The 24,901-nt window shown below is 47.7% G+C and overlaps 1 protein-coding gene and 1 pseudogene across 12 annotated transcripts; one reads left to right on the forward strand and one right to left on the reverse strand.

Annotated features, from left to right (window-relative positions):
• Window positions 1–11,074: 11,074 nt before the first annotated feature.
• On the forward strand, window positions 11,075–15,403 carry LOC144297508 (GTPase HRas-like; annotated as a pseudogene).
• A 958-nt stretch (window positions 15,404–16,361) lies between these two features.
• LOC144297233 (TBC1 domain family member 3D-like) lies at window positions 16,362–24,417 on the reverse strand. 12 transcript variants are annotated; one of them, XR_013364313.1, is made up of 8 exons: window positions 23,592–23,898; window positions 21,497–21,585; window positions 20,637–20,722; window positions 19,410–19,449; window positions 19,042–19,123; window positions 18,623–18,700; window positions 17,631–17,755; window positions 16,362–16,594 (listed from the first exon to the last, which is right to left on the reverse strand). XR_013364313.1 is itself a non-coding variant. In XM_077871075.1 (7 exons), the coding sequence occupies exons 1-7, from the start codon at window positions 23,984–23,986 to the stop codon at window positions 16,448–16,450; spliced, it is 531 nt and encodes a 176-aa protein (XP_077727201.1). In that variant the 5' UTR covers window positions 23,987–24,396; the 3' UTR covers window positions 16,362–16,447. The 12 variants fall into 12 exon arrangements, 11 of the variants coding, with proteins under 11 accessions (XP_077727201.1, XP_077727203.1, XP_077727195.1 ...); XM_077871075.1 differs by lacking the exons at window positions 17,631–17,755; window positions 23,592–23,898 and adding an exon at window positions 23,978–24,396; XM_077871077.1 differs by lacking the exons at window positions 17,631–17,755; window positions 23,592–23,898 and adding an exon at window positions 23,978–24,384 and having other exon boundaries at window positions 21,493–21,585.
• Between the last annotated feature and the right edge of the window lie 484 nt (window positions 24,418–24,901).

Consider the following 24,901-nt stretch of genomic DNA (forward strand, 5'->3'; position numbering starts at 1 on the left):
AAAATAGATCTGCCCTTCGACCCAGCAATTGCACTGCTGGGATTTACGCCAAAGATACAGAAGCAGTGAAACACCAGAACACCTGCACCCTAATGTTTATAGCAGCAATAAGTCTTTTTAAAAAATATTTTATGTATTTGTTTGGGAGAGAGAGAGAGCGAGAGAGAGAGAGAGAAAACTAGCAGGTGGAGAGGCAGAGGGAGAGGGAGAAGCAGATTCCCAGCGGAGCAGGGAGCCTGATACAGGCCTTCATCCCAGCACCCTAGGATCATGACCTGTCCTGAAGGCAGATATGCTCAATCAACTGAGCCACCCAGGCACCCCAAGAAAGTTTAATTCAACGTCTTTGTCAGGAACTCATGACAACTTGTTTTCTATGCAGCAGAATGGGTCCACCCTAGTCATTTGAAAGCTGACTTTTAATGTTTAACCTGTTAGCCTATTAACTCCAGGTTTGTGTAGGATGAATTTCTGAACACTGAGGATGGGCACCTCGTGTTAAACATATGCAAATATTAAATAATCACTACCACCAGTAGCAAATAGGCTCCAAAGAAATGGCAATATTTTTCTTCATTTTCTGTGTCCTCTCCTTTTTACCTCCTAAAGTTCAGTCATTTATTAAGCCTTGGTAGCATCACTCCTAAATCTATTGCTTATTATTATTAATTATAATAATTATTATGTTTTATATTACCTTCATGGATATTTCTCATTAACACTCTTATCATGCACTCTCAAGTTGCCTCTCGTGCCTTGTAACTGTTTGATATTTTCCTAGCTTTTCTTGAAGGTCAATATCACTTCTCTACAACAACCAGTTGTATATTTAAAACTCAAATTAGTCAATATAAGGTGATTTATGCAACCCAGTAAGCTTCCATTGCCTATGGATAATAATAAAGATGCTTAAAGAGACACAGGATTGGGGGTGTCAGCCAGTTGAGTATCTGACTCTTGATTTTCACTCAGGTCATGATCTCAAGGTTATAAGATACAGCCCTGCATCTGGCTCTGTGCTGAGCAGGGAGGTGGCTTAAGGATTCTCTCTCTTTCCCTCTCCCTCTGCCTCTGCCTCTCCCCCTACTTGAGTGCTCTCTCTCTTCCTTTAAAATACAGAAATAAATCTCAAAAAAAAAAAAAAGAAAGGATACAGGATTATTCTTTATCCCACCATGTTTCTGTCTTCATTTCCTCTGTCTTCCTAGTATTGAATATTGTCAAAAGGACCATTTGTTTTGTCCATGATTTCATGTGGTTTTCTTTGTTTTATCTGCTTCTCTCCTAAGTTATGTCATTAACCCTTAACAATTCTTTAGGACTCAAATCAGATACTATTTCTTAAAACAAAACTGTTCCTAACCTCTGCCCTATGTCAACCCATGCCAGAATTAGATTTTGTGGTTCTTTTTCAAGGTACACATACCTATCACTGCCCTTACACAATTATTTGTAATTATTTCAATATTTTCCTCAGGTAGACTAAACCATTGTATTACAGTGACTGTCTCTATTCAGTGTATAACAGAGAACAGGCTACCTTATAAAATCTTAATGATTATTAGTTCAATGAATTAATTAATGCATATTAAACTACCTACATTTAATTAAGTCTGAATATTTTTACCTCTCATACCTTTCATAGGTCCGGAGAAAAAGTTTGGTATAAATTGTAAGTTGTTAGTCATAACTAATAGATGAACTAATGAATAATATAATGGGCCATTATTAAATATTTCAACCTTTGCATGGTGATACAGTTCAATATTATTTATATTATGTCCTTCTAAGGGACCCTTATTTTTATCAGAGGAAAACTGTAGATTAAATTATTTATTTAAAAAAATAAAATTGAATGTAAGAATTGGAGCAGATGAATAGAGGTGTTATTTTGGGAATGCTAGATTTTGTGTCAGGTGTAATATGGTTGGGAATGTAGTAATTCCTTGGAATAATTAGTAGCAAATATCATTAAACACCTGTTGATAATGGGATTATGATATTTAGAACATAGAATTTTTTCTATGATGTTGGAAATGTAATAATGGGGATATGATGAAAAAATATAGTAATGCCAAGATTCAGCAACCTAGTTCCCAAAGCAAAACTTGAAAACTCTAAGCTTGTAGTGTTTGTGATTAAGATGGAAACAAGTTAACCATAGGAGTGGTCAAGCCTCCGTCTTTTACAACCCAAATCTTGAATAGTATGAAAACAATTTATCAGAAGCGTTTGAAAAAGGAGAATCTGAATGACATACCGAGAAGTCCATTTACCCTTTCAATGAGAGCTCAAAGTTCCCTGCATTCTGAAATTGCTTCAAATATTCCAGGTGTAAGAATGTCCTGTTCAAATCTTAATTGACACATTGATGAGAAATCTACTTTTTCCATACTTGCTTCAGTCTAGGTTTTCACGGGGCAATCTGTGATGGTCAGAGATAATGTGTATTCTTGTTTTGGACTTAGGTTGTCAAGTTTCTCTTTTATACCCTAGCCCTAGCAGGCCTATATGGGAATAACCTAGCCTGCCCCAAGAAAGATGCACAACCTTCTGCTACTCTCCTTTCTTTCTACTAGCCACCTCATTTAATGGGGGATTTGAAATGCTGGATGGGATGCACCCAAGATGCAACTACTATACAATCAAATCACAGAGAACATTGGTGTTTTTATTTGAATATTCAGGGTAAAAATATACATAAAATATAAAATATGTTGGAAGATTTCTTAAAGTATTCAAATTATTGTCTGTAGGAAATTAGCTAAGTGCATACATACATTCATGTTTGGGTTTGTAAATCAATATAATTTAAAGTGAAAACCACAAAAGATCATGACAGGGAACATTTAATCTTGGATTTTACAATAAGTACAAGGTGTTTTTTAGACACTAGTATGTTGTTGTATTTGCTTATCCTTTATAAATCAATTCTTTAAAAGAAATTTGTTACATGATAAAGACCAAACATAATGCCTTATATACTTACTTGAATTGAATAAAAGCAGCGTGATTTTCAATAAAAATCAGGATGTGGTAGCTTCTTTAAAATGCTAATTTAAACTTACTTATAGGCAAAGGATATTTATCATTAAAAAATTATTTGAGAGAGAGAGAGAGAGAGAGAGAAAGCTGGAGAGGGGCAGAGGAGAGGGGCAATCTCAAGCAGTGAAGAGGCCAATGTAGGGCTCAATCTCAGAGATTTGAGATTATGACCTGAGCTGAAATCAAGAGTCAGTTGTTTAACCTGAGCCATCCAGGTGCCCCTGGACAAAGGACTTTTTTTATGATAGTCACAGAGAGAGAGAGAGAGAGAGGCAGAGACATAGGCAGAGGGAGAAGCAGGCTCCATGCACCAGGAGCCCGACGTGGGATTCGATCCCGGGTCTCCAGGATCGCGCCCTGGGCCAAAGGCAGGCTCCAAACCGCTGCGCCACTCAGGGATCCCGACAAAGGACTTTTTAAAAAATTAAACAAACATTGCAAAAATGTGTATCATACTGATTAAAAAGAATCTACTTAATAAATTACTGTGCAGAGTCTGATATGAATCTGAAATAATAACATGGAAATTGCAATTAAAAGAACAATTAAAATAACTAATATTTCTTGAGAGCTTAGAAGTGCCAGGTTGAGGCTAAATGTTACAAACATTGAAGTACTATATTCTTATTTCCATTTTAGATTAGTAAACCAGAACACTAGATACTAAATAACTTTTCAAAGGTCACACATTATAAGCTTTAAGGCCAGATTAATTCCAGATCTCTTTGACTGAGAGCCCATTAATTGAATTCTTAACGTACATTATGTGGATTATTACAACTACTTATATAGTTGACCCTTGAACAACAAGGATTTGAACCAGGTCGGTCCACTTACATATGAATTTTTTTTTTTTTTTTTTACAGAATAGCACTGTAAATGTATTTTTTCTTCCTTATATTTCTCCTTCTTCTTCTTCGTCTTCATCTTCGTCTTCTTCTTTTTCTTTCTTTCTTTCTTTCTTTCTTTCTTTTTTCTTTCTTTCTCTCTTTCTTCTTTCTTTCTTTCTTTTTTTTTTTTTGAGAGAGAGAGAGGGAGAGAGAGAGAGAGATTGTGGAGGACCGAGAATCTTAAGCAGGCTCCACGCTCAGTACAGAGCCTAATGTGGGTTTTGATCTCACAACACTGGGATCATGACCTAAGCCAAAATCAAGAGGTGGACATTTAACTGAGCTACTCAGGTGACCCTATTTCTTATGATTTTCTTTTTATTTCTATGATTTTATTTGAAAAGAGGGGGAGAGAAGACATGAGCGAGGGGAGTGGCAGAAGGAGAAGCAGACTTACTGCTGAGCAGGGTTCCTTTCCCATCCAGAATTTTTGTTCTACATCGTACTGTAGCATTCAAACTTTCTACAAGATCCCATGTTGAATGAGTCTATATATGAAATATCAGGAACAGATAAACCCATGGAGACAAAAAAGTGGATCAGTGGCTGCCAAGGGCTAAAGGGAGGTGGCTATCTATCTATCTATCTATCTATCTATCTATCTATCTATCATCATCTATCTATCTATCTATATCTATCTATCTATCTATCATCATCTATCATCTATCATCTATCTATCTATCTATTATCTATCTATCTATCTATCTATCTATCTATCTATCTATCTATCTATCTATCTATCATCTATCTATCCTCACATTTTTATTCATTAATCTGCCAATGAACACATGGAGTCTCTATATTTGGCTATTGTGGACATTACTGCTAGAAACATTGGGGAGTAGGTGCTCCTTTGGATCACTACATTTTGTTTCTTTGGGGTAAATACCTAGTAGTGCAATTACTGGGTCTTAGGGTAGCTCTATTTTTAACTTTTTGAGGAACCTTCATACTTTTTCCAGAGTGGCTATACCTCCTTGCATTTCCCCAGCAGCATAAGAAGGTTCCCCTTTCCCTGCATCCTTGCCAACATGTTGTTTCCTGTGTTGTTAATTTTAGTCATTTTAACTGGTGGGAAGTGGTATCTCATTATGGTTTTGATTCATATATCCCTGATGCTGAGTGGTATTGAGAATTTTTGCTTGTGTCCATTGGCCATTTGTGTGTCTTCTTTGGAGAAATGTCTGTTCAGGTCTTCTGCCCATTTCCTGACTGAAGTATCTGTTCTTTGGATGTTGAGTTTGATAAATTCTTATAGATTTCAGTTACTAGCCCTTTATCTGATAAGACATTTGCAAATATTTTCTCCCAGTCTGTAGGTTGTCTTTTGGTTTTAGAAACTGTTTCCTCTGCTGTGCAAAAGCTTTTTATTGTGATGAAGCCCCAATAGTCTTTTTCACTTTTGTTTCCTATGTTTTTGAAGATGTGTCTAGCAAGAAGTCGCTGTGGCTGCAGTCTAAGAAGTTGCTGCCTATGATTTCCTCTAGGATTTTGATGGATTCTTGTCTCATATTTAAGTATTCCAGTCATTGTGTAATTGTTTTTGTGGTGGTGTAAGAGAATGGTCCAGTTTCATTATTTTGCAATGTGGCTGTCCAATTTTCCCAACACCATTTGTTGAAGAGACTGTCATTTTTCCCATCGGAAATTCTTTCCTCCTTTGTGAAAAATTAGTTGGCCATAGAGTTGATGGACGATTTCTGGGTTCTCTATTCTGTTCCATTGATCTATGTGTCTGTTTTTGTTGCCAGTACCATACTGTCTTGATTAGTACAGCTATATTAATTCAGTAGTACAACTTAAAGTCCAGAATCATGATGCCTCCAGCTTTGGTTTTCTTTTTCAACATTCCTTTGACTATTCTGAGTCTTCTGATTCCATACAAATTTTAGGATTATTTGTTCCAGCTCTGTGAAAAATGTTGATGGTAGTTTGATAAGGATTGCATTGAATGAGTAAATTGCTCTGGGTAGCATAGACATTCGAACAATATTTGTTCTTCCAATCCATGAAAATGGAATATTTTTCTATTTCTTTGTGCATTCCTCAATTTCTTTCATGAGTATTCTATATTTTTTAGAGTATAGATCCTTTAACTCTTTGGTTAGGCTTATTAATAAGCATCTTAGGAATTTGGTATAATTGTAAATAGGATTAATTTCTTAATTTCTCTTTCTTCTGTCTCATTGTTATTGTATAGAAATGCAACTGATTTCTGTGTATTGATTTTATATCCTGCCACTTTGGGGAATTCTTGTATGACTTCTAGCAATTTTGGGGTGGAGTCTTTTGGGTTTTCCATGTAAAGCATACTTTGTGAGGAGTGAGAATTTGACTTCTTTGTCAATTTTAATACCTTTTGTTTCTTTTTGTTATCTAATTGCTGAGGTTGGGACTTCTAATACTATGTTGAACAGTGGTGAGAGTGGACATCCCTGTTCCTGACCTTACAGGAAAAGCTCTCAGTTTTTCCCCATTGAGAATAATACTCACTGTGGGCTTTTTGTATGTCTTTTATGATATTGAAGTATGTTCCCTCTATCTCTACATTGTGGAGAATTTTAATCAAGCAAGAATGCTGTGTTTTGTCAAATGCTTTTTCTGCATCTATTGAGAGGATCATATGGTTCTTGTCTTTCTTTCATTAATGTGATGTATCACATTGATTGATTTGTGGATGTCGAACCACCCTTGAAGCCCAGGAATAAATCCCACTTGGTCGTGGTAAATGATCCTTTTAGTGTACTATTGGATCCTGTTGGCTAATATCTTGGTGAGAATTTTTGCATCCATGTTGATCAGGGATATTTTTCTGTAATTCTCCTCTCCTTTTTGGTGGGGTGTTTGTCTGGTTTTAGGCTCAAGGTTATGCTCGCCTCGAAGAATGAGTTTGGAAGTTTCCTTTCCATTTCTATTTTTTGAAATAGTTTCAGAAGAATAGGTATTAATTCTTTTAGTGTTTGGTAGAATTCCACTGGGAGGTCTTCTAGTCCTGGACTCTTGTTTGTTGGAGACTTAAAAAAAAGAGATTTTATTTATTTAGTCATGAGAGACACACAGAAAGGGGCAGAGACATAGGCAGAGGGAGAAGCAGGCTCTCTGTAGGGATTCCTGATGCAGGACTTGATCCCAGGACCCCAGGACCCCAGGATCATGCCCTGAACCAAAGGCAGATGCTCAACTACTGAGCCACCCAGGCATTCCTTGTTGGGAGATTTTTGATTACTGCTTCAGTTTCTTCTCTGATTATGGATCTGTTTAGGTTTTCTTTTTATTTTTTAAAAGATTTTATTTATTTATTCATGAAAGACCGAGAGAGAGAGAGAGAAAGAGGCAGAGACACAGGCAGAGGGAGAAGCAGGCTCCATGCAGAAAGCCTGATGCAGTACTCGATCATGGGACTCTGGGATCACGCCCTGAGCCAAAGGCAGATGCTCAACTGCTGAACCACCCAAGCGTCCCTCTATTTAGGTTTTCTATTTCTTCCTGTTTCAGTTTTGGTAGTTTATATCTTTCTAAAAATACATCCATTTCTTTTAGATTGCATAATTTGTTGCCATATAGTTGCTCAAAATATATTTATATAATTATTTGTATTAATTCATTGTTGATTGTGATCTTTCTTCTTTCATTTATCATTTTATTTATTTGGGTCCATTCTATTTTCTTTTCGATACTTCTGGCTAGGGGTTTATCAATCTTGTTAATGCTTTAAGGGACTAACACCTGGTTTCATTGATCTGTTCTGTTCTTGTGGTTTCTGTATCATTGATTTCTGCTCTAATTTTTGTTATTTTTCTGTTCCTGCTGGATCTAGACTTTATTTGCTGTTCTTTGTCCAGTTCCTTTAGGTGTAAAGTTAGGTTGTATATTTGACACTTTTCTTGTTTCTTGAGAAAGTCTTGTATTGCTATATACTTTCAACTTAGGACCACCTTTGTGCATCCCAAAGACTTGGAAGAGTTCTGTTTTAATTTTCATTTATTTCCATGAATTGTTTAAATTCTTTAATTTCCTGGTTGACCCATTCATTCATTCTTTTTTTTAAAAAAAGATTTATTTATTTATTTATCTATCTATTTATTTATTTATTTATGATAGACAGAGAGAAAGAGGCAGAGGAGGGAGAAGCAGGCTCCATGCCCGGAGCCTGACGTAGGACTCGATCCCGGGACTCCAGGATCATGCCCTGGGCCAAAAGCAGGCGCCAAACCGCTGAGCCACCCAGGGATCCCCGCCCCATTCATTCTTTAGTAAGATTGCTCTTTAACCTCCACGTATATGTGGTCCTTTCAAATTTTCTTTTATGTTCAAGTTTTAAAGCATTGTATTCTGAAAAGATGCAGAGAATGATCCCAATCTTTTGGTATCAGTGGAGACTTGATTTGTGACTCTGTATGTGAACTAGTCTAGAGAAAGTTCCCTGTGCACTCAAGAACAATGTGTATTCTGTTGGTTTAGGATGAAATGCTCTGAATATATCTGTGAAGTCCAACTGGTGCAGTGTGTCTTTCAAAGTTCTTGTTTCCTTTTTGATCTTCTGTTTGATCTGTTTTGATCTTCTGTTTAGGTGATCTGTCCATTGCTGTGCAAACAGATTCTTAATTACAGAGAACAAATGTCGTGGTGCTGAGAGAAGGTCATGAGGGAATGGGCAAATAGGGGACGGGGATTAGGAGCTGCAAACTTCCAGTTAAGAAGTAAAGAAGTCATGAGGGTGAAAAGTACACCACAGGGGATACAGTTGTGATACTTTAAGAACCTTGTATGAGGAAGAGATGGCAACGCTTCTCATGGGGAGTGGTGAATAATGTACAGAATTGTCGAAATGCATTGTTGTGCTCCTGAAACTAAATAAGAGAATGATAGGTATACAGACAGAAAGAAAAATCACACATCCGTGGGAAGCTCCTCACTCTCCAGAAGAAGGAAATGAAAGCCCTAGAGGATAGCAGGGGCATTCTCAGTGACAGGCAGCAAATTGTTTGGCAAAAACATCAATAGCTTGTTTTCTGACTGTAAAAACGATACTACTTAAAAGGAAATCAGACAACTCACATAGAGGGGCTCTAGTGCAGACAGGTGTCCAAAGACAGCTCTGTGGTGTTCATTATTGGCAAGTGATATTGGGAGCCCCATGGGGGACTCAATGGCAGGATCCCAGGATCACAACCTGAGCCAAAGGCAGACACTCTACCAGAGAGCCACCCAGGTGTCCCAGTTTTTATATTTTTAAAAAATGCTGGTAAGTAAGCTATGTCATTGCTAAATAGTCACACAACCCAAGTACAACCAAGATGCCCTCAGAGATGGCTCTGTGACCCTTTCCCATCCTTCCCCTGACCAGTACAGCCTGTCCTAGCAGCAGGCTTCTTGGAGCCATGGCCATGGGCCTCTGGGACCAGAGGGGGAGCATAAGAGAGGAAATGCTGAAGTGGAAAGACGCTAATTCAGTTGCTTTCATTTGACAAATTTACAACTTGACAATGGAACCCATTGCTAGGGTCTGTCCTGGTCCTGGAGAAGCCTGAGTAGGTGAGGGATATTGAGTCACACTGACTTCATGGCAACTTACACCCCTGTGCCAGCCTCCCTTGGGCCCCTAGCCATTGGTCCTGGTCCTGGTCCCAGGATGGGATTTCCCTTCCCTGGTTGAGAGTGATGCCAGGTGTGCCTAGGGGTTGACACTGGGCCCCCTCCCCATGGTAGTACATAGTCACCAGGTTGCCATCCCTCTCCATTCAGCCCATAGCTAAATCCCTGGGTGTCTCATGGGCATCCCCAAATTCCCTGAAGTAAGACAACCCTACCTCAAGGTGGTTTTGCTCGGTCCTTCCACTTGAAGAACACCCCAGCTATGTCCTCAGCTATTAGAGCTGACACCCTAGAGTGTTCCTTCCTCTTGCCCTGAGAGACAACCCATCACCACTGTCACTCACTTGTTCCTCCAGAATACCCTTGGACATCCTGGGCCAAACTGCCATGACCTTCACTTCTGAGGGATCCCTGTGCTTTCAGATACAACTGGAGCTATGTGTCAGGGGCTGACAAGTGATCCACACAACTTGCAGGCCTGACTGCCTGACTTCTATCCTTGCTGGACTTTGGGGTCTCTCAGGAGCATAGGAGACTTTGGGGGGACTTTGATGGGAGGGCCTCCCAAGGGATAGAGGGGCTCCAGGGAGACAGGGGGAACTTAGGGGGATGTGGGGACTTCTGAGAGATGAGGTGGTGCTCCAAAAAGACAAGGTGCTCCTAGAGGGATGATGGAGGTTCAGGGGGTATCTCCCAGGAGATGTCAGGTTGCTTCTAGAGGGAGGAAGACCCCCTGGGGAACAAGCATGGATCTAGGCGGCAGGATGGCTCCCAGGAGGTGAGGGGTGGTTCAGGGAAATGAGGAGATTTAAAGAGATAGTGGGGGGCTCCAAGAGGGTAGCACTATGCCTCAGAAGGCTACAAGGGTACCAAGAGGAAGCCTGTGGAGGGTGCTACAGGATCCAACCCAATCAGGCCCCCAACCAGGATGCCACCCTTGGCTCTGCCTCCATCCCCACTTCCTTCCCATCCTAAGTGAGGGGACTGCTATGATCCCCACATGGCACCATGAGGTGCCCTTCATCACAGCAATGCTGCACTTACAATTGGAGTGGTTTACCTGTGGGATGAAAACCCAGGCAAGGGCAGCTGAGAGTAGATCTGAGTTTGGTTGGAACTGTAAATCAGTATAATGTTTCTTACGTATTGGTGTCATGAATGCCTCCAGTAAATCCTTGTGTCCTGAACAGAAAATTTATTGCCTTTTCTGGCCTTCTTCCTAAGACAGTAGGCTAGTGCCAACTTCAGCCTGGATACCAGGTGGCTACTGTGAGTTGCTAACCCTAAATCAATATCTTCTAAAGGCAAAGATAATGTGATTCATATCTATGTCTCAGAAATACCTATTTCTGGGCCTCCCAAGGGCTTGGAGTATAATCCCAAGTACAGGGTGCATTATGTAATCTTGAAAAGAAAAAGGTGGTCCCATATCTTGAGATGGTGAAGAGAGGCTCAAGTCAATACCTTGTTGAGAATCAAAGCTAGCACAGGGTAAAAACAATATACACATACCTGTTAAATTGCTACCAAGACAGTGAGGAACCATGAGGGTAAGACTCACAGGAGGCTCAGCCCAAGAGATAAATCTGCTCATTCAGAGGACAACAGCCAAGAGGCTGACCAGAACTTTCTCCAGAGTCCTAGGGATTGAGATAAGAATGGACTTGAGGGTCTGTGCTGAGAAAGGTGGGTGCTGGAGGGGTGGGGAAGACTGCCCTGACCATCTCTCTCATCCAGAACCTCTTGGTGGATAAATATGACCCCACCATCGAGGTGAGCTGTGCTGCTCCTGTCCCTAGCCCTGAATCCTGATATGGATTTGTCTTCTGTATGCTTTGTAAGAGGGTGTCCCCTCCTTGTGGGACCTGGGATGGGCAGGAAAGTTGCCTGGGACTGGCTGGTGGTTTGACTGTGCTATTCTAGAGAGATGGGGGTAGTTCCTTAGCACTGTTCTCTTGCAGGATTCTTATTGGAAGCAAGTGGTAATCGCTGGTGAGACGTGCCTACTGGGCCTTGGGAAATGGTGGGCCAGGAGGAGTATAGTTCCATGTGGGACAAGTATAGGTGCACTGGAGAAGGTTTCTTCTGTGTGTTTACATCAAAAACACCAAGTTCTTTGAGAACATCCACCAGTATGGGTGAGCTGCTTCTGGGATCTTGGGGGCTTCCCTGACCCTCTGTGTTTCTGTGTCTCTCTGTCAGGGTTCTGGATGCAGCCATACTTGCAGCCCACTGACTGGCTCTGACCTTCTTCCTCACAGGGTGCAGATCAAGCAAGTGAAGAACTCCAATGATGTACCCATGGTACTGGTAGGGAACAAGTGTGACCTGACTGTGCACTGCGGGGTCCTGGCAGGCCTAGGGTCTCTCCACAGCTATGGCATTCTCTACATTGAGACCTCTTTCGACATGTACCAGGTGAATGGGCTCCCCACCCCACAGCTAGCTAAGGACCTACTCCTGCTAGGAAACAGTGCTTATTGCCCCCTCTCCCCTGACATGGGCAGGCATGCTCTGGCTCCACTTCCAGGACCCTCTGGGACTCTATGAGACCCCCGTGACCCAGCAGCCCCTAGCTCTGTAAGTGTCCACAGATGGCAAGGCAGGAAAGGTCTGGGCTGACACAGCTCTAGGAAGAGGCTGAAGTTCATGAAAGGGCTGCCCTGAGTCCAAAGGTGACCCTGGGGTTGTGGCCTCTCTGCCCACAGAGAGCTCTATGGGTCCTTGCTGGTACTGCCCTCTTAATATTCTGTTGGGGACAAGGGGGTTAGGTCAGATAGGAGGGGGACACAAGATGTTCAGCCTGGGAGTCAGACTTAAGGTTCACCCTTCGGGGACTTCCTGAGAAGCAAGTTGCCTGATGGGGGTAGCCCTGGGGCTGCAGGATGAGCAAAGGGTAGCTACCCGTGTGGGAGTCAGGGTCGGGGAGAGGCTGGGATTCTTCATGAGCTTGAGGCAGGGTTCCCTCGGTCCCCACCCCTGCCAGGCTCTCAGGCAGCGTCCCACTGCCAGCCAGCCCCTTCTTGTTGGGCTTGGAGGCTGCCTTCTACACAGTGGTGCAAAAGATCTGGCGGCATGAGGTGTGAAAGTTGAGCCCACCTGACGAAGATGGGCAGGCTGCATGAGCTGCAGGCCTGCTCTCTTGACAACTGTGGACACTGTGACATGCCTTGCTTGCCCTCTGGGCCCTAGGAGCACAAGCACAGGGCATGGAGGGCACATGCTGGGAGGAGGCATGACCCAAGAGAGGAGGAGGGGGAGGAGGAAGCAAGCACCTTTGGAGGCCAGCCAGCCCAGGTTCCCTGGACAGTGACCACAGACCTCCCAGGATGCTTTGCACAGACTGTTGTGAAGTGACACCACTGGCACCCTGGCTGTCACTCTCCTTCCAGCCCCATCCTGGCCCACTGGGCACTGGCTGAGTGATAGTAAATTGACAGTCTTGTCCTGGAATTTGGCCAAGATTGGAAGGCACAGGGGACCCTCAGCTTAGTCTGCCTGAAGGCTCTTCTGCAGGGGCACCTGGCAGGGGCTGGTCATGCAGCCTGGACCGTGCCAACCTCTTCCTTTCTGGGTATCTGTCCGGGGCTTCCTGCACAGAGCTCTGGGCATTGCAGGAACAGGCTGGCTTCTCATTTTGGCACAGAAACACTTTATTGAACTTTCAACAGCAAAAAGAGGCTCTGAGCCAAGGATGTGTGTGTTCCGCTTGGGGGGGAAACCTTCTCCTTGAGGGGACGTTGAAATCACATGGGGGCCTGGGTGCTAGAGTCCCCCATCTTGGAATCTTTGGCTGACTCTGGGTGGCATCACATTTCCTGAGTTTGGGGTCCCTGAGAAGCAGTTGCTAAGGATGGCAGAGTGATGGGCCCAGGCTGCCAGGTCCACACCTCCCAGCAACTTTAGGCCTGACCTGGGGCTGCAACTTTTAGGTTCCTGAGCAGGCCTCTAAATGTCTGTCCCATTGGTGCCAGGTGACTGACTGTAAGATAACCCAGCATCTGAAGGAACTGGCCCCTTGTGTGGGTGAGGGTGGGGCCACCCGCCTGCTCATGTTACCCCTTCCTTGGTATGATCTATTGCTCCCAGTCAAATTGCTTAGGACAGGGTTGATCCAAGTCAAAGACATGGATGTATGGGGCATGCTCAGAGTGCACATCCAGGCTTGGGCCAGAATCCAGGACTCACAAGGGCCATGGGGGCTCGGTCCCAACAGTCAGTCTTCATTCTGATTGTTGGGGGGGAGGGGACTCCTGTCATCTCTGTCCCTGCAGAGCCTGGGGCCACGCCAGGCCTTTCTGGCTCAAGCACTTGTGGCTTATGTGGGGGGTGCTTCATGAGAGGGGCATGAGCTGCAGTGACCACAGGGCAGGAGAGGTGTCCTGGGCCCTACAGCTCCATCTTTAGTGGGCGGGGTGGAGCTCCTCCTGGGAGTCCCTGGGCCAGGTCTGTTGTGTGCACCCTGGGGTGGCCCAAGGTGGTGCTGAAGGGAAAGGGACCCAACATTCTGGCTTCAACCTACATGTATCCTCCTGGTTCACTGGGAGGGTTGGGAGGGAATTCCATCACTGTGGAGGCAGCCAGGCCAGTGAGGGGTCCTGAGTTGATGGCAGACAGGCCAGAACCTGAGCCGCTGGGGCTTTCAGACACAGGTATGCAGCCTTGGGCTCTGTGAAGCAGAACCCTAAGCAGGGCCCATGGGGTCTCAGCATAGGCTAAAGACTCCCATCTGCCCATAGGCCCTGGCACCCTCCCTGGCTGCATCAGACTCTCCCCACAATCAGTGGTAACATGCCCTGAGAGGACCCCAGGCTGGTTGCAGAATGGGCCAAGGGCTTGTCCACACCCTAGGACAAGCTGGGGGAACTGAGGCTGAGACAGAGGGGCCCTAGGACCCCCTCAAAGAGGCTTCTGAGCTTCACCAGGATGGGTCTCAGCTGCAAGCCTCAGCCTTAGAGGTCCAGGGCCTGGTCTGACTCTGGAGGGTGGCACTAAGCTCTGTTCCCAGGGGGCAGGGAGTGGGTCAGGGACCAGGTCTCCTTGGATGGCCTTACCCAGTCAACGAAACACTGAAAGAACCACTTGGCAGTGTAAATGCCAGTGCACATCTGTTTCTCATCCTGACCAAATGGGAGGAGGTGTCGAGGACCCACCCAGTGACCAAAAACCTCCGTGTGCCAGGACCACATGGAGCCAAGAGGATACACTTCCCAGGGCCCTGCTTCAACGGTGCCCCTGGGCCCAGCAGAAGAAATAACAAAACAGACTCTTGCCAGCTGCAGAAGGGTCTGCACACCCCCTACCCCTGCCCCGGGCCATGGGGACAGTGCCTCTGGGGTGCTTCTACTTACCATGTGCTTCTTAAGCTTTGGGAGTGCTTTTCCTTGAATGTGGCTATGATAGGCCTGGAACCTCAGCAGTTTGGGGAACCCTGGAATGAAGAAGCCTGAGAAGGCCCAGGCCTCCCAACAATCAGAGTCTTCTCCCCCACTAGGTAGGGGGTGAATCCTGGCAGTTGCCTCCTCTCCCATGCTCTGACTTAAGTGTGTGTCCATGCCCTCCTGAGCCAGGGCTAGAAATGTTCCCCCTGAGAGCAGGACTCTCTTCTAGGCCTGAGGAGACAGGGGCAGAGGACCCACCTCACAGAGACCCAGATGGGTTGTGCCCTGTGCTGAGGACAAGACCTGTGTGACCCAGCACCCTCTTTTCTGCAGTGGCTGTGGTGGGAGCAAGGGGTCCCCAGCACTAAGGGACAGCCTCCAGAGTGGGGCAGCCGATGTGTGCTCAACCATCATCTCCTGTGCATGGAGTTAGGCTGTGGGCACACAGGAGTGGGAGACCAGAGCTGCCACCAGGACGTCGTCTGGCTGTGAGCTTGCAGAATGCCTGGGTGGGCATACAGTCAGCCAGACAGGAGACTGAAGGACCACCCGGGATACAAGAATGGTCCACAAATGATGGGACTGTTGGCCATGGGTACAGGAACTTGAAGGCAACCTGGGGAGGAAGTGTCTTATGCCAGTTCAGAGGTGGACTGGGTGGGGGTCCCTGCCTGCCTGGGGTGACTCTCCTGAGCTCCAAGGGTGACTCTCCTGAGCTCCAAGTCCAGTCCAGTGGCCTGGACTACCATACATGGCATGCCTCTCGTTGGTTATCAGCTAGGCCAACATCCAGAAAGCATCCTCCTCACTCAAGAACATCAGCAGGATGGCCACAATCTGGTTCCTGCCCCGGCAGTAGCCCACCTCCTGCAAGAGCCACACTTACGTGGAAGGTGGCCATCTAAAGTCGTGGAGTTTGGAGTAGTGGGAACTTTCCTCCCTGCCCAGTTACTAATTAGTAGTAGGGTCCTTCAGGATCCAGACCCAAGTTTTATGACAACAGCGATGCAGTCTCAGGCCTCAAGGACTCAGGGGCTGTCCCTCCCCAGCAGTGAGGTCTGCACCCCAGCCCCTCCTCCTTAGTCTTAGAGAGCCCTTCTCTTGCCTCTCTGAGACATTGGGAGCTGGTGTCCTTAACTAGTACATCATGTTTGGTCATAAATGCTCAAGACAATGATACCCAAGGGGTAACCTGCCTGGTGACAGGGATACTCACAGTGTTGTACATGGAATAGACCGAGAGAACATGGAACAGGGTTTGCTGCCTAGGAAAGGGGACAGGAAGGTGATTTTGCTCTTGTCTGGCCAACCCAGACATCATGAGGCCAGTGAGGCCAAGAAACCAGCCACACAGGCCCTGCAATGTTCAGGGCACCTCACTGTACAATGTTTTGTTTTGTTTTGTTTTGTTTTTTTGGGATCAGGTCTACACACAATAAGATGCAGATACTCAGTGTGATGGATGTTTATTTTTATTTTTTTTTTCTATTTGTCTCCATTAAAGCTCACACTGTGGGATGTGCAGCTCCTGGATTTTTACCCATCCAGCCCCAGAGCAGCTGCTCCACCCTGAGCCTCCCCTTTGTAGCTAGGCATTCCCCTCTGCACCCGCTTGTGGTAGCCCCTGATGCTTCTCCTCTTCATGATCTGGCTTGTCCCAGATGTCCAGATGTTCCAGATGTCCTGTGAATGCAACCATACACGAGTCTGGCTTCCTTCACCAAGCACATCACACCCATGGCATCGAGCGCATGGATAGCTCATTCCTGAATTGTATCTGTTTTATGGATTACCAGTGTTTGTTCATCTAAGAGCATCTTGATTGTCTCCAGATTTGAGCCATTGTGAATAAAGCAGGAAACATCCATGCAGGTTTTATACAGATAAATGTTTTCAAATCATTTGGGTCAATATCTATGAGCACCACTGGGGCCTATCACGAGGCTCCATTCAGCTTTGTAAGAAGCCACCAGATTGCCTTCCAGCATGGCTGCATGACCCAGGTCCTGCTGCCCCACGGGCATGCCAACACCAGGTGCCGCCTGTCAGCCTTTCTGACAGGTGTGGGCTGGTAATGTGCTAGTGACAGACCCCGCACAGAGTTCCATCCCCTGCGTCCGTCCACCTGCACCCCAACCTGTCTGGACACACACTGCATTCCTTTCCCTTCCACTCTGTCCCAGCATCATCAAGGTCTCCACTGGCACCTGGGGACTCAACATGAAACCTGAGTTTCTGATGATAAAAGATTGTCTAGAGAGCCTCCAGGAGGTGCCATTACTGGCTGCAAACTAAGCGTGTGCACTAAATCCTTGCAGGGTGGTGATCATGTCATGGGCATGCATACCAAGGGGATACCCATTTTTACCTTTTTAAAATTTAAATTCAATTAATGAACATACAGTACATTATAGTTTCAGAAGTAGAATTCGGTGATTCATCATATATAACACCCAGTGCTCATGTCATCACATGCTCTCTTCAATGCTCATCACCCAGTTATCCCATCCCCCAACCCCTGCCCTGAGCAACCCTCAGCTTGGTCCTTATAGTTAAGAGTCTCTTATGGTTTAAATCCCTCTCTGATTCTGTCTTGTTTTATTTTTACCTCCCTTCCCCTCTGCTCATCTGTTTTGTTTCTTAAATGCCACATATGAGTAGACTTATATGGTAACTGACTTCTCTGATTGACTTATATCCCTTAGCATAAGCATAATACCTTTAGTTCCATCCATGTTGTTGCAAATGGCAAGATTTCTTTCATATATATATGTATATATATATATCATATCTTCTTTATCCTTTCATTTATCAATGGACATCTGGGATCTTTTCACGGTTTGGCTATAGTGGACATTGTTGGTATAAACATTGGAGTGTAGGTGCCCCTCCGTGGAATCGCTATTCTCTAAAATGCATATGGAGATGTCCACAGATAAGGTAGACCCGAGGTCCCTGGTTTGCTGTGACACCCTTGAGGCTGGGGAAGCATGGGATGAGCACAGAACCCTGGGCTGGACCTGGTGACGGCATTGGGGCGTTCATCATACTATTTCTCTTTACCAATGATGGAAGTTGTCCAAAATAAAATGGAAAAAATATCAGATATATATATAAAAACACCAAGAGTGAGTGTTACTTATTCTGACCCTTCTGACCCTCATTTGGTTCATGTGTATCCTTGTCCAGCCTCGTCTGTGTTGCCTGGCCCCCGTCTCCCATTAGTGTCCCCTACCCACGGCCCCCACCCTCTGCTCTTCACGTGGCCAGATCTACATAACCCTTTGCGGTTCGGCTCACAAAGCAATGCCAGGAGCGCCTCTCCCCACCACAGGGGTCTGTCTAGAACTGGGGCACCAGCCTGTTCCCTGAGCTTGCCCTTGGGGAGGCTGCTCCCTGGAATCTGTCCTCAGGGCAATGGTCCACCTCAGGGCACTGGGAGAGGAGAACTCTTAGGTTCTCTGTTCCTGACACCCACCTGAGTCCTACAGCCCCCCAAGGTGGAGTGTGGCAGGGAGATGGGTGGGGCTGTCAGGGCTGAGAGGCACCAGGAGAGGTCTGGGGCCCTCCAGGTCTCTGAGGCACCTGACTTCACCCCCCTTCCATGGGTTCCCCCTAAGCTCCTGAAAAGGCCTCATCTGAGGGTCATGCCTCTCCCACATGTGGAAGGGCCCTACCTCATATTTCCTTCCCTTTGTTCTCTGACTTTACCTTCTCAGTGTCCAGCAGGCAGGACTTAACCTGACCTCGCACCTGCAGAGGGACCCCTTTGTAGATGCTTCCATGCATCTATAGGAAAGAAGGCAGTGCTGGTGAGACAGGCCCAGGGTGGTATCAGAGAGCCGATGGAGCATGAGGCATCTAGAAATTTCTGGCCTTCTGCTCCATCGTGTTACTGGAGAGGCTGGTCTACCTAGTACTGGGCCTTGTCTCCCACAAGGACGAGGGGATTGTGGCTCTTACCTGATGCTACCTCTGGTGCCCCTTGGGCCTGGGGGGTGGCTTTGGCTCTGGCATCAGACTCCCCAGGCAAGGGGTGAAGGGAGGGTGTGTTGGGCAGCTATGGGCTGCCCTCCCTATTCCCCCAATGGGACAGAGTGTCCTCCCTCCCTGGGCACCCAGAGCCCCACCTTCTTGCTGTGCTGGTATGTGTCCCATTTGCACAGCATCTTCACCTGCTTGTCTGCTCTCCAGGTCTCCTGGCATTTTTTGCTGCAAAATGAGAAGTAGAGGCAGTAGATAAGCTGCCAGCTATTTCAGATTGATGCTCCATGTAGTGTCCAGCCACCCTTTGGGCCCTTAATGTGAACAAACTCACAGCGCTTCTCACACTGGCCCTGGCTCCCCGTCTCGAGGTGTGTTCCTGGCAGCACATGTAGCCCTGGGACAGGGGGGTTTGGTGAAATCCCCCTTGGGACAGCTTTGGGCACTGGGTCTGGAGAAACCTAGCCCCATGTCCAGCGACCACATCCAGCCCTGTAGCAGATCAGACTATTACCTTTGCCTCATGGGGGCTGGGGCCAGGCAGCTCCTTTTCCCTGGAAGGCAAGAGAAGCAGAGCCCTGAGGACTGGGTCCCTGACCCCCTGGCCCACAAGTCTTAGCCCAGGACACTCGGGAGAAGAGGGCTGACCCCAGGGAGGGCAGGGGCTTCCAGGTGCCTGTGGGTCATCCAGGGGCAGCATTCTGTGTGGGAGTCTGAGAAAGTTTGTTGCTGGCAAGTGGGGTAGGAGGCGCCCCCACAGCCATCCCCAGGAGGTGACCTGTCACTGTCCTAGAGTGAGCCAGCCTGAGAGCTGTCAGTATAGACTGGTTGCACCCTGTGATCGTCCAGCTGATGTCCCCACACCTTCACAGGGCCTCAGTGTCTAGTGTCCAGCCTGCCTCTCCCTGCAACCTGCCATCATCCCTGCTGTGTCCTGACTTCACCCTTGTTTTATGTCAGGACATCTCTGTTACCCCTTGTCTTGTCAGAATTCCTGAGCATGACACACCCCTGGCCCATCCAAATGGACACTTGTCCCTGGGTGGTGAGCAGTGACCAAGGGTCCTGGGAGCAGCCCAGTTGGCCTCTATCAAGTCTCCAGCCTCTGTGAGGTTCTTGTGGTTGCATCAGCCCAGCAGCCCCCTTCCCTTCCTCCCACTGTTCTATCCACCGTCCCATGTGCCCTCCCCAGGGCAGACTCTTCCCCTTCTTCCCTCCTCCTGTCCATGCTGGTTGTCCCTTCCCTCTGCTCTGCACCCTCCCTCCCTGACCTTGTCTTATAGCTGAACTTCCTGCAGTCCCACAGAAGCCTTTGGAGCTATGGAGGCCCTTGCCTTGAGGGTGTCAGTGGGGAGCATCAGTCCCATCTTGCTCCAGACCAGACTGTCCTCCTACAGAAAGGATGTCATGTCCCAGAGCCCCTCACCCTCTGGAGCCTGCTGAACTGACTGGATCCACCCTCTGAGTACAGAAGGCACACATATGGCCCTCCCCAAAGCAGGCCTTGAGGCCACACCTCTGAGTGTAGAGGTGCCCGGCCCAAGGCCCAGCTCTATTCCTGCCCACTTCCGGGTTTGCCTCCTGGGTCTCGCAGCCCTAGGCTAGCACAGACTCTGGCCCTCAGCGGGCTCCAGGGGATGAGGGCCTGACCTGGTGAGATGGGTCCTGCCTCCAGAGAGGCATTCCTGTAAGTGGAGACCACCCCCCTGAGATGTGATGAAGGGGTGTCTAGATGACTCACTGCAGAAAACCATGATGGTCAGTGACCCTGCACAGCGAGAGGTCAGCATCTTCCTGAGGTTCCACTGGAGACCCTGCTTGGTGTGCCTGAAACAGAGGGGGCCCCCACAGCAGGGATACCTCAGAGCCAAGGACATAGGTGAAAAGAGGGAGCAGAATGGCTCCTCACTCCCCTGAATCCTGAGGGAGCCCAGGACCCTCTGAAAATGGTATAGCATGAGAGCACAGGACCTATCTGTCCAGGGGGAGTGCCTGACAGCCTGTCAATGGTGACAGCCTGGAAGGACCGAGGTTATACGTCAAGTGAAAGAAGTCAGGTAGATAGAAAAAGACAGATACTGTATGCTTTCACTCATATGTGGGATCTGAAAAAACAAAACAAAGGAACCAAGGAAAAATCAAACAGACTCTTCAATACAGAGAACAAACGAGGTGGTGGCAGAGCAGAGGCTGTGGGGGGCACGGCAGACAGGGGACGGGGATTCAGAGCCGCAGACTTCCAGGTATTAAGTAAGTCACGAGGATGAAAAGAACAGAATAGGGAATACAGTTAGTGAAAATGTCAGAACCTCATCAGGGAACAGATGGCGGCACTTCTCATGGGGAGCACCGAGTAATGTACAGATTGGTCTAATCGGTTGTTGTACTCCTGAAACTAAACAATAGGGAAAAATACACACAGAATGCATCCACGTCAGTGGGAAGCTTCTTACTTCCTAGAAATAGGAAATGAGAGCCCTTAGAGGGGAGCAGGGGCATTCTTAGTGACAGGCAGCAAATTGTTTGGCAAAAAACATCCATAGGTTGTTTTCTGACTGTAAAAACACTACTGCTTAAAAAGAAATCAGACAACTCACATACAGGGGCTCCAGTGCAGACAGGCATCGCAAGACAGCCCGGTGCTGTCCATGGTGCGTTCTTAGTGGCACGTGAGTTTGGGGTACGATAAGCTGAACATGAATGAAAGAGGACACTGTGAGCCTATTGAAGGAGTCAGAGATTTCAGGGAATGGCAGGAATCAATAAAATGAAAGGGGCCCAGGAAAATGAGCTTCAGCATTACAGGAGAAAAACATGAGACAATAGGAAAGACAATCCCCCAGCAGATAGTGGTCTGAGGCAGAGGCTCTGCATGTAAGCGCGACCCTCACACTGTGGGCTGGAGATGCAGTGGTGCTCTGTGGCCCCTCGGAGGTTCCCGCACAGACCCACGGACTCTGTGGGGGGAGCCAGCAGTAAACACAAAGCCTGTCAAGGTTTAAACAGCAGAATCCTGCTGTTTAGATGGATAGTAATGTCAATGAATTCTTGAGCACATCACGGCAGATAACCTGTGTGTACAACATGAACCCCAAACAGCCTGGATCTTAGTTGACACTAAACTGAAACACAGGAAACAGTGTGAGTCCATGGCTGGAATTTTGCTGCCTCCAACCTGTTTGAAAGAAAACCATAGGCCCCAAATGGAGTCATTTATGCTAAGTCATGTCACCACACTGGGGCTCAAGACCTCATCTAACCAGTTCTGAAACTCTCCCAGAAATGGAGTCTCTTACTGGTCAGTACCAGGGAGGTCATATGTCACACAGTCCTTCTCAGTGTGGAAGGAAGGAAGACGGAAGGAAGGAAGATGGAGGGAAGGAAGGAAGGAAGGAAGGAAGATGAAGTGGTTCACCCAATTAGCCCCTTTGTCCCCAAACTGCACACATGCCTTCATTTGACAAATTTTACAATTTGTGACAATGGAACCCATTGCTAGGGTCTGTCCTGGTGCCTGGAGAAGCCTGAGCAGGTGAGGGATATTGAGCCACACTAGCTTCATGGCAACTTAACCCCCTGTGCCAGCCTCCCTTGGGCCCCCAGCCGCTGGTCCTGGCCCCAGGATGAGCTTTCCCTTCCCTGGTTGACAGTGATGCCAGGTGTGCCCAGGGGTCGGCGCTCGGCCCCCTCCCCATGGTAGTACATAGTCACCAGGTTGCCATCCCTCTCCATTCAGCCTATAGCTAAATCCCTGGGTGTCTCATGGGCATCCCTAAATTCCCTAAAGTAAGACAACCCTACCTCAGGGTGGTTTTGTTTGGTTCTCCCACTTGGTGAACACTCCAGCAATGTCCTCAGCTACTATAGCTGACACCCTAGAGTGTTCCTTCCTCTTGCCCTGAGAGACAACCCATCACCACTGTCACTCACTTGCTCCTCCAAAATACCCTTGGACATCCTGGGCCAAACTGCCATGACCTTCACTTCTGAGGGATCCCCGTGCTTTCAGATACAACTGGAGGTGTATATCAGGCGCTGACAGGTGGTCTGCAGGACTTGGGAAGCCCCAGTCTACGCCTGCCTGGCGGCTTCTCAGCACCAGCCTTGGCCTGGGTGGCCCTCTTGGTCACTCCCTCCAGAGTCCCAGGCTTTGAAGCACCCTGCTGGCCACCACGGTCTCCATACAGACAGATCTGCATCCACCTGCACCCCAGCTTGTCTGAGCGCCCACTGCATTCCCATTCCTCCCGCTCAGCCACGCCCCCTCCCCCATTAGGGTCTCCATCCGCGCACAGAGGCACAACCCAAAACCTGGGCTTCTGATGAGAACAGACCATCCAGAGAACCTCCATGCCCAGGGAGGCACCAACACTCGCTGTAGACTAAGGGATGCACTAAATCCTTGCCGGGTGGTGATGGTGTCCTGGGCACGAATACCAAGGGGATCCCCTTTTTCTATAGCTCACGTGGAGATGTCCACAGATAAAGTAGACCCGAGGTCCCTGGTTTGCTGTGACACCCTTGAGGCTGGGGAAGCATGGGATGAGCACAGAACCCTGGGCTGGACCTGGTGACGGCATTGGGGCGTTCATCATACTATTTCTCTTTACCAATGATGGAAATTGTCCAAAACAAAATGGAAAAAAAATCAGATATATATATAAAAACACCAAGAGTGAGTGTTACTTATTCTGACCCTTCTGACCCTCATTTGGTCCATGTGTATCCTTGTCCAGCCTCGTCTGTGTTGCCTGGCCCCCGTCTCCCAGTAGTGTCCCCTACCCACGGCCCACGCCCCTCTGCTCTTCACGTGGCCAGATCTACGTAACCCTTTGCGGTTCGGCTCACAAAGCGATGCCAGGAGCGCCTCCCCCCACCATGGCCTCAGACCCCAGCCTGGGCACGTGGTAGTCCAGAGCACTTCTACCATGTGGCAGTAATTTTTTGCTGCTGCCTTTCCCTGCTCTCCTCAGAGACCCTGCACTCCCCACTCTGAGGTCCCCTGTGCCTCCCCTGGGCCCGACGGGGCTCCCCTGCCCCCCCCCCCCCCGCCCGAGGACCCTGCTTGCCCAGCAGCCTCACCTCCAGCATAGCGGTCCCAGAATACGATGTGGCTGCGGAAGGTCGGGGTCACATCCAGGCTGATCTGCTTTACGCACTAGGGGAAGAGCTTGACCTGCCCCTTCATTTTCTGTGGGCCGAACTGGGGAGGAGGAGCCAGGTCAGGAGCACAGACCCCTAACTGCCACCAACTGCCATCCTAGCAGGGGGCAGTTAGCTGCCACGTGAGTGTGTTCTGCGGGAACCTCCTTCCTTCCCTTGCGTCTGAAGCCAGGGATGGTCACAAGTGCCCATGACAAGTGCCCTGACGCCCACATCAGGGCTCCTGCTCAGCAGCCCTGGGTGGGGAGGGGCCTCGGGAAGGTCAGCCTGAGGCTGCTCCTCTCCCCACCACAGGGGTCTGTCTAGGATTGGGGCGCCAGCCTGTTTCCTGAACTTGCCCTTGGGGAGGCTGCTCCCTGCAGTCTGCCCACTTCAGGGCACTGGGGGAGGTGGGGAGGGGGCGCTGGGCCTCTTCTCCCTCCTGACCCCTGCCTCAGCCCTACAGCCAGCAAGACGAGGTGTGGCAGCGTCCAGTTATCCTCCCTGTCGCATCCCCATCCACGAGCTCATTCTGCTTCACCAAGCAGGAATCTGGCACCAGCCCACCTGGTTGGTTCCCACTCCGGGTCGGTGAGGGGAGGGCTTCTGGGGCTCCAAGCCTGTCCAGGGTGTCCGGTCCCATAACCCTAATACTAAGCCTGTCCTGGAGGAACACAGAGCCCCACAGCCCCAACACCCTCCATTCCAAGCTCCTGTACCTGAAAGAAAAAAAAGTATCCTTGGGGCTCAGCATAGAGCTGATATGTGTGTTTCCCATTTTTTTTTTTAAGATCTTGTGTATTCATGAGAGACAGAGAAAGAGGCAGAGACATAGGCAGAGGGAGAAGCAGGCTTCCTGCAAGG

The sequence above is a fragment of the Canis aureus genome, chromosome 25 (genome assembly GCF_053574225.1).
Source record: "Canis aureus isolate CA01 chromosome 25, VMU_Caureus_v.1.0, whole genome shotgun sequence".
Taxonomy (NCBI): domain Eukaryota; kingdom Metazoa; phylum Chordata; class Mammalia; order Carnivora; family Canidae; genus Canis; species Canis aureus.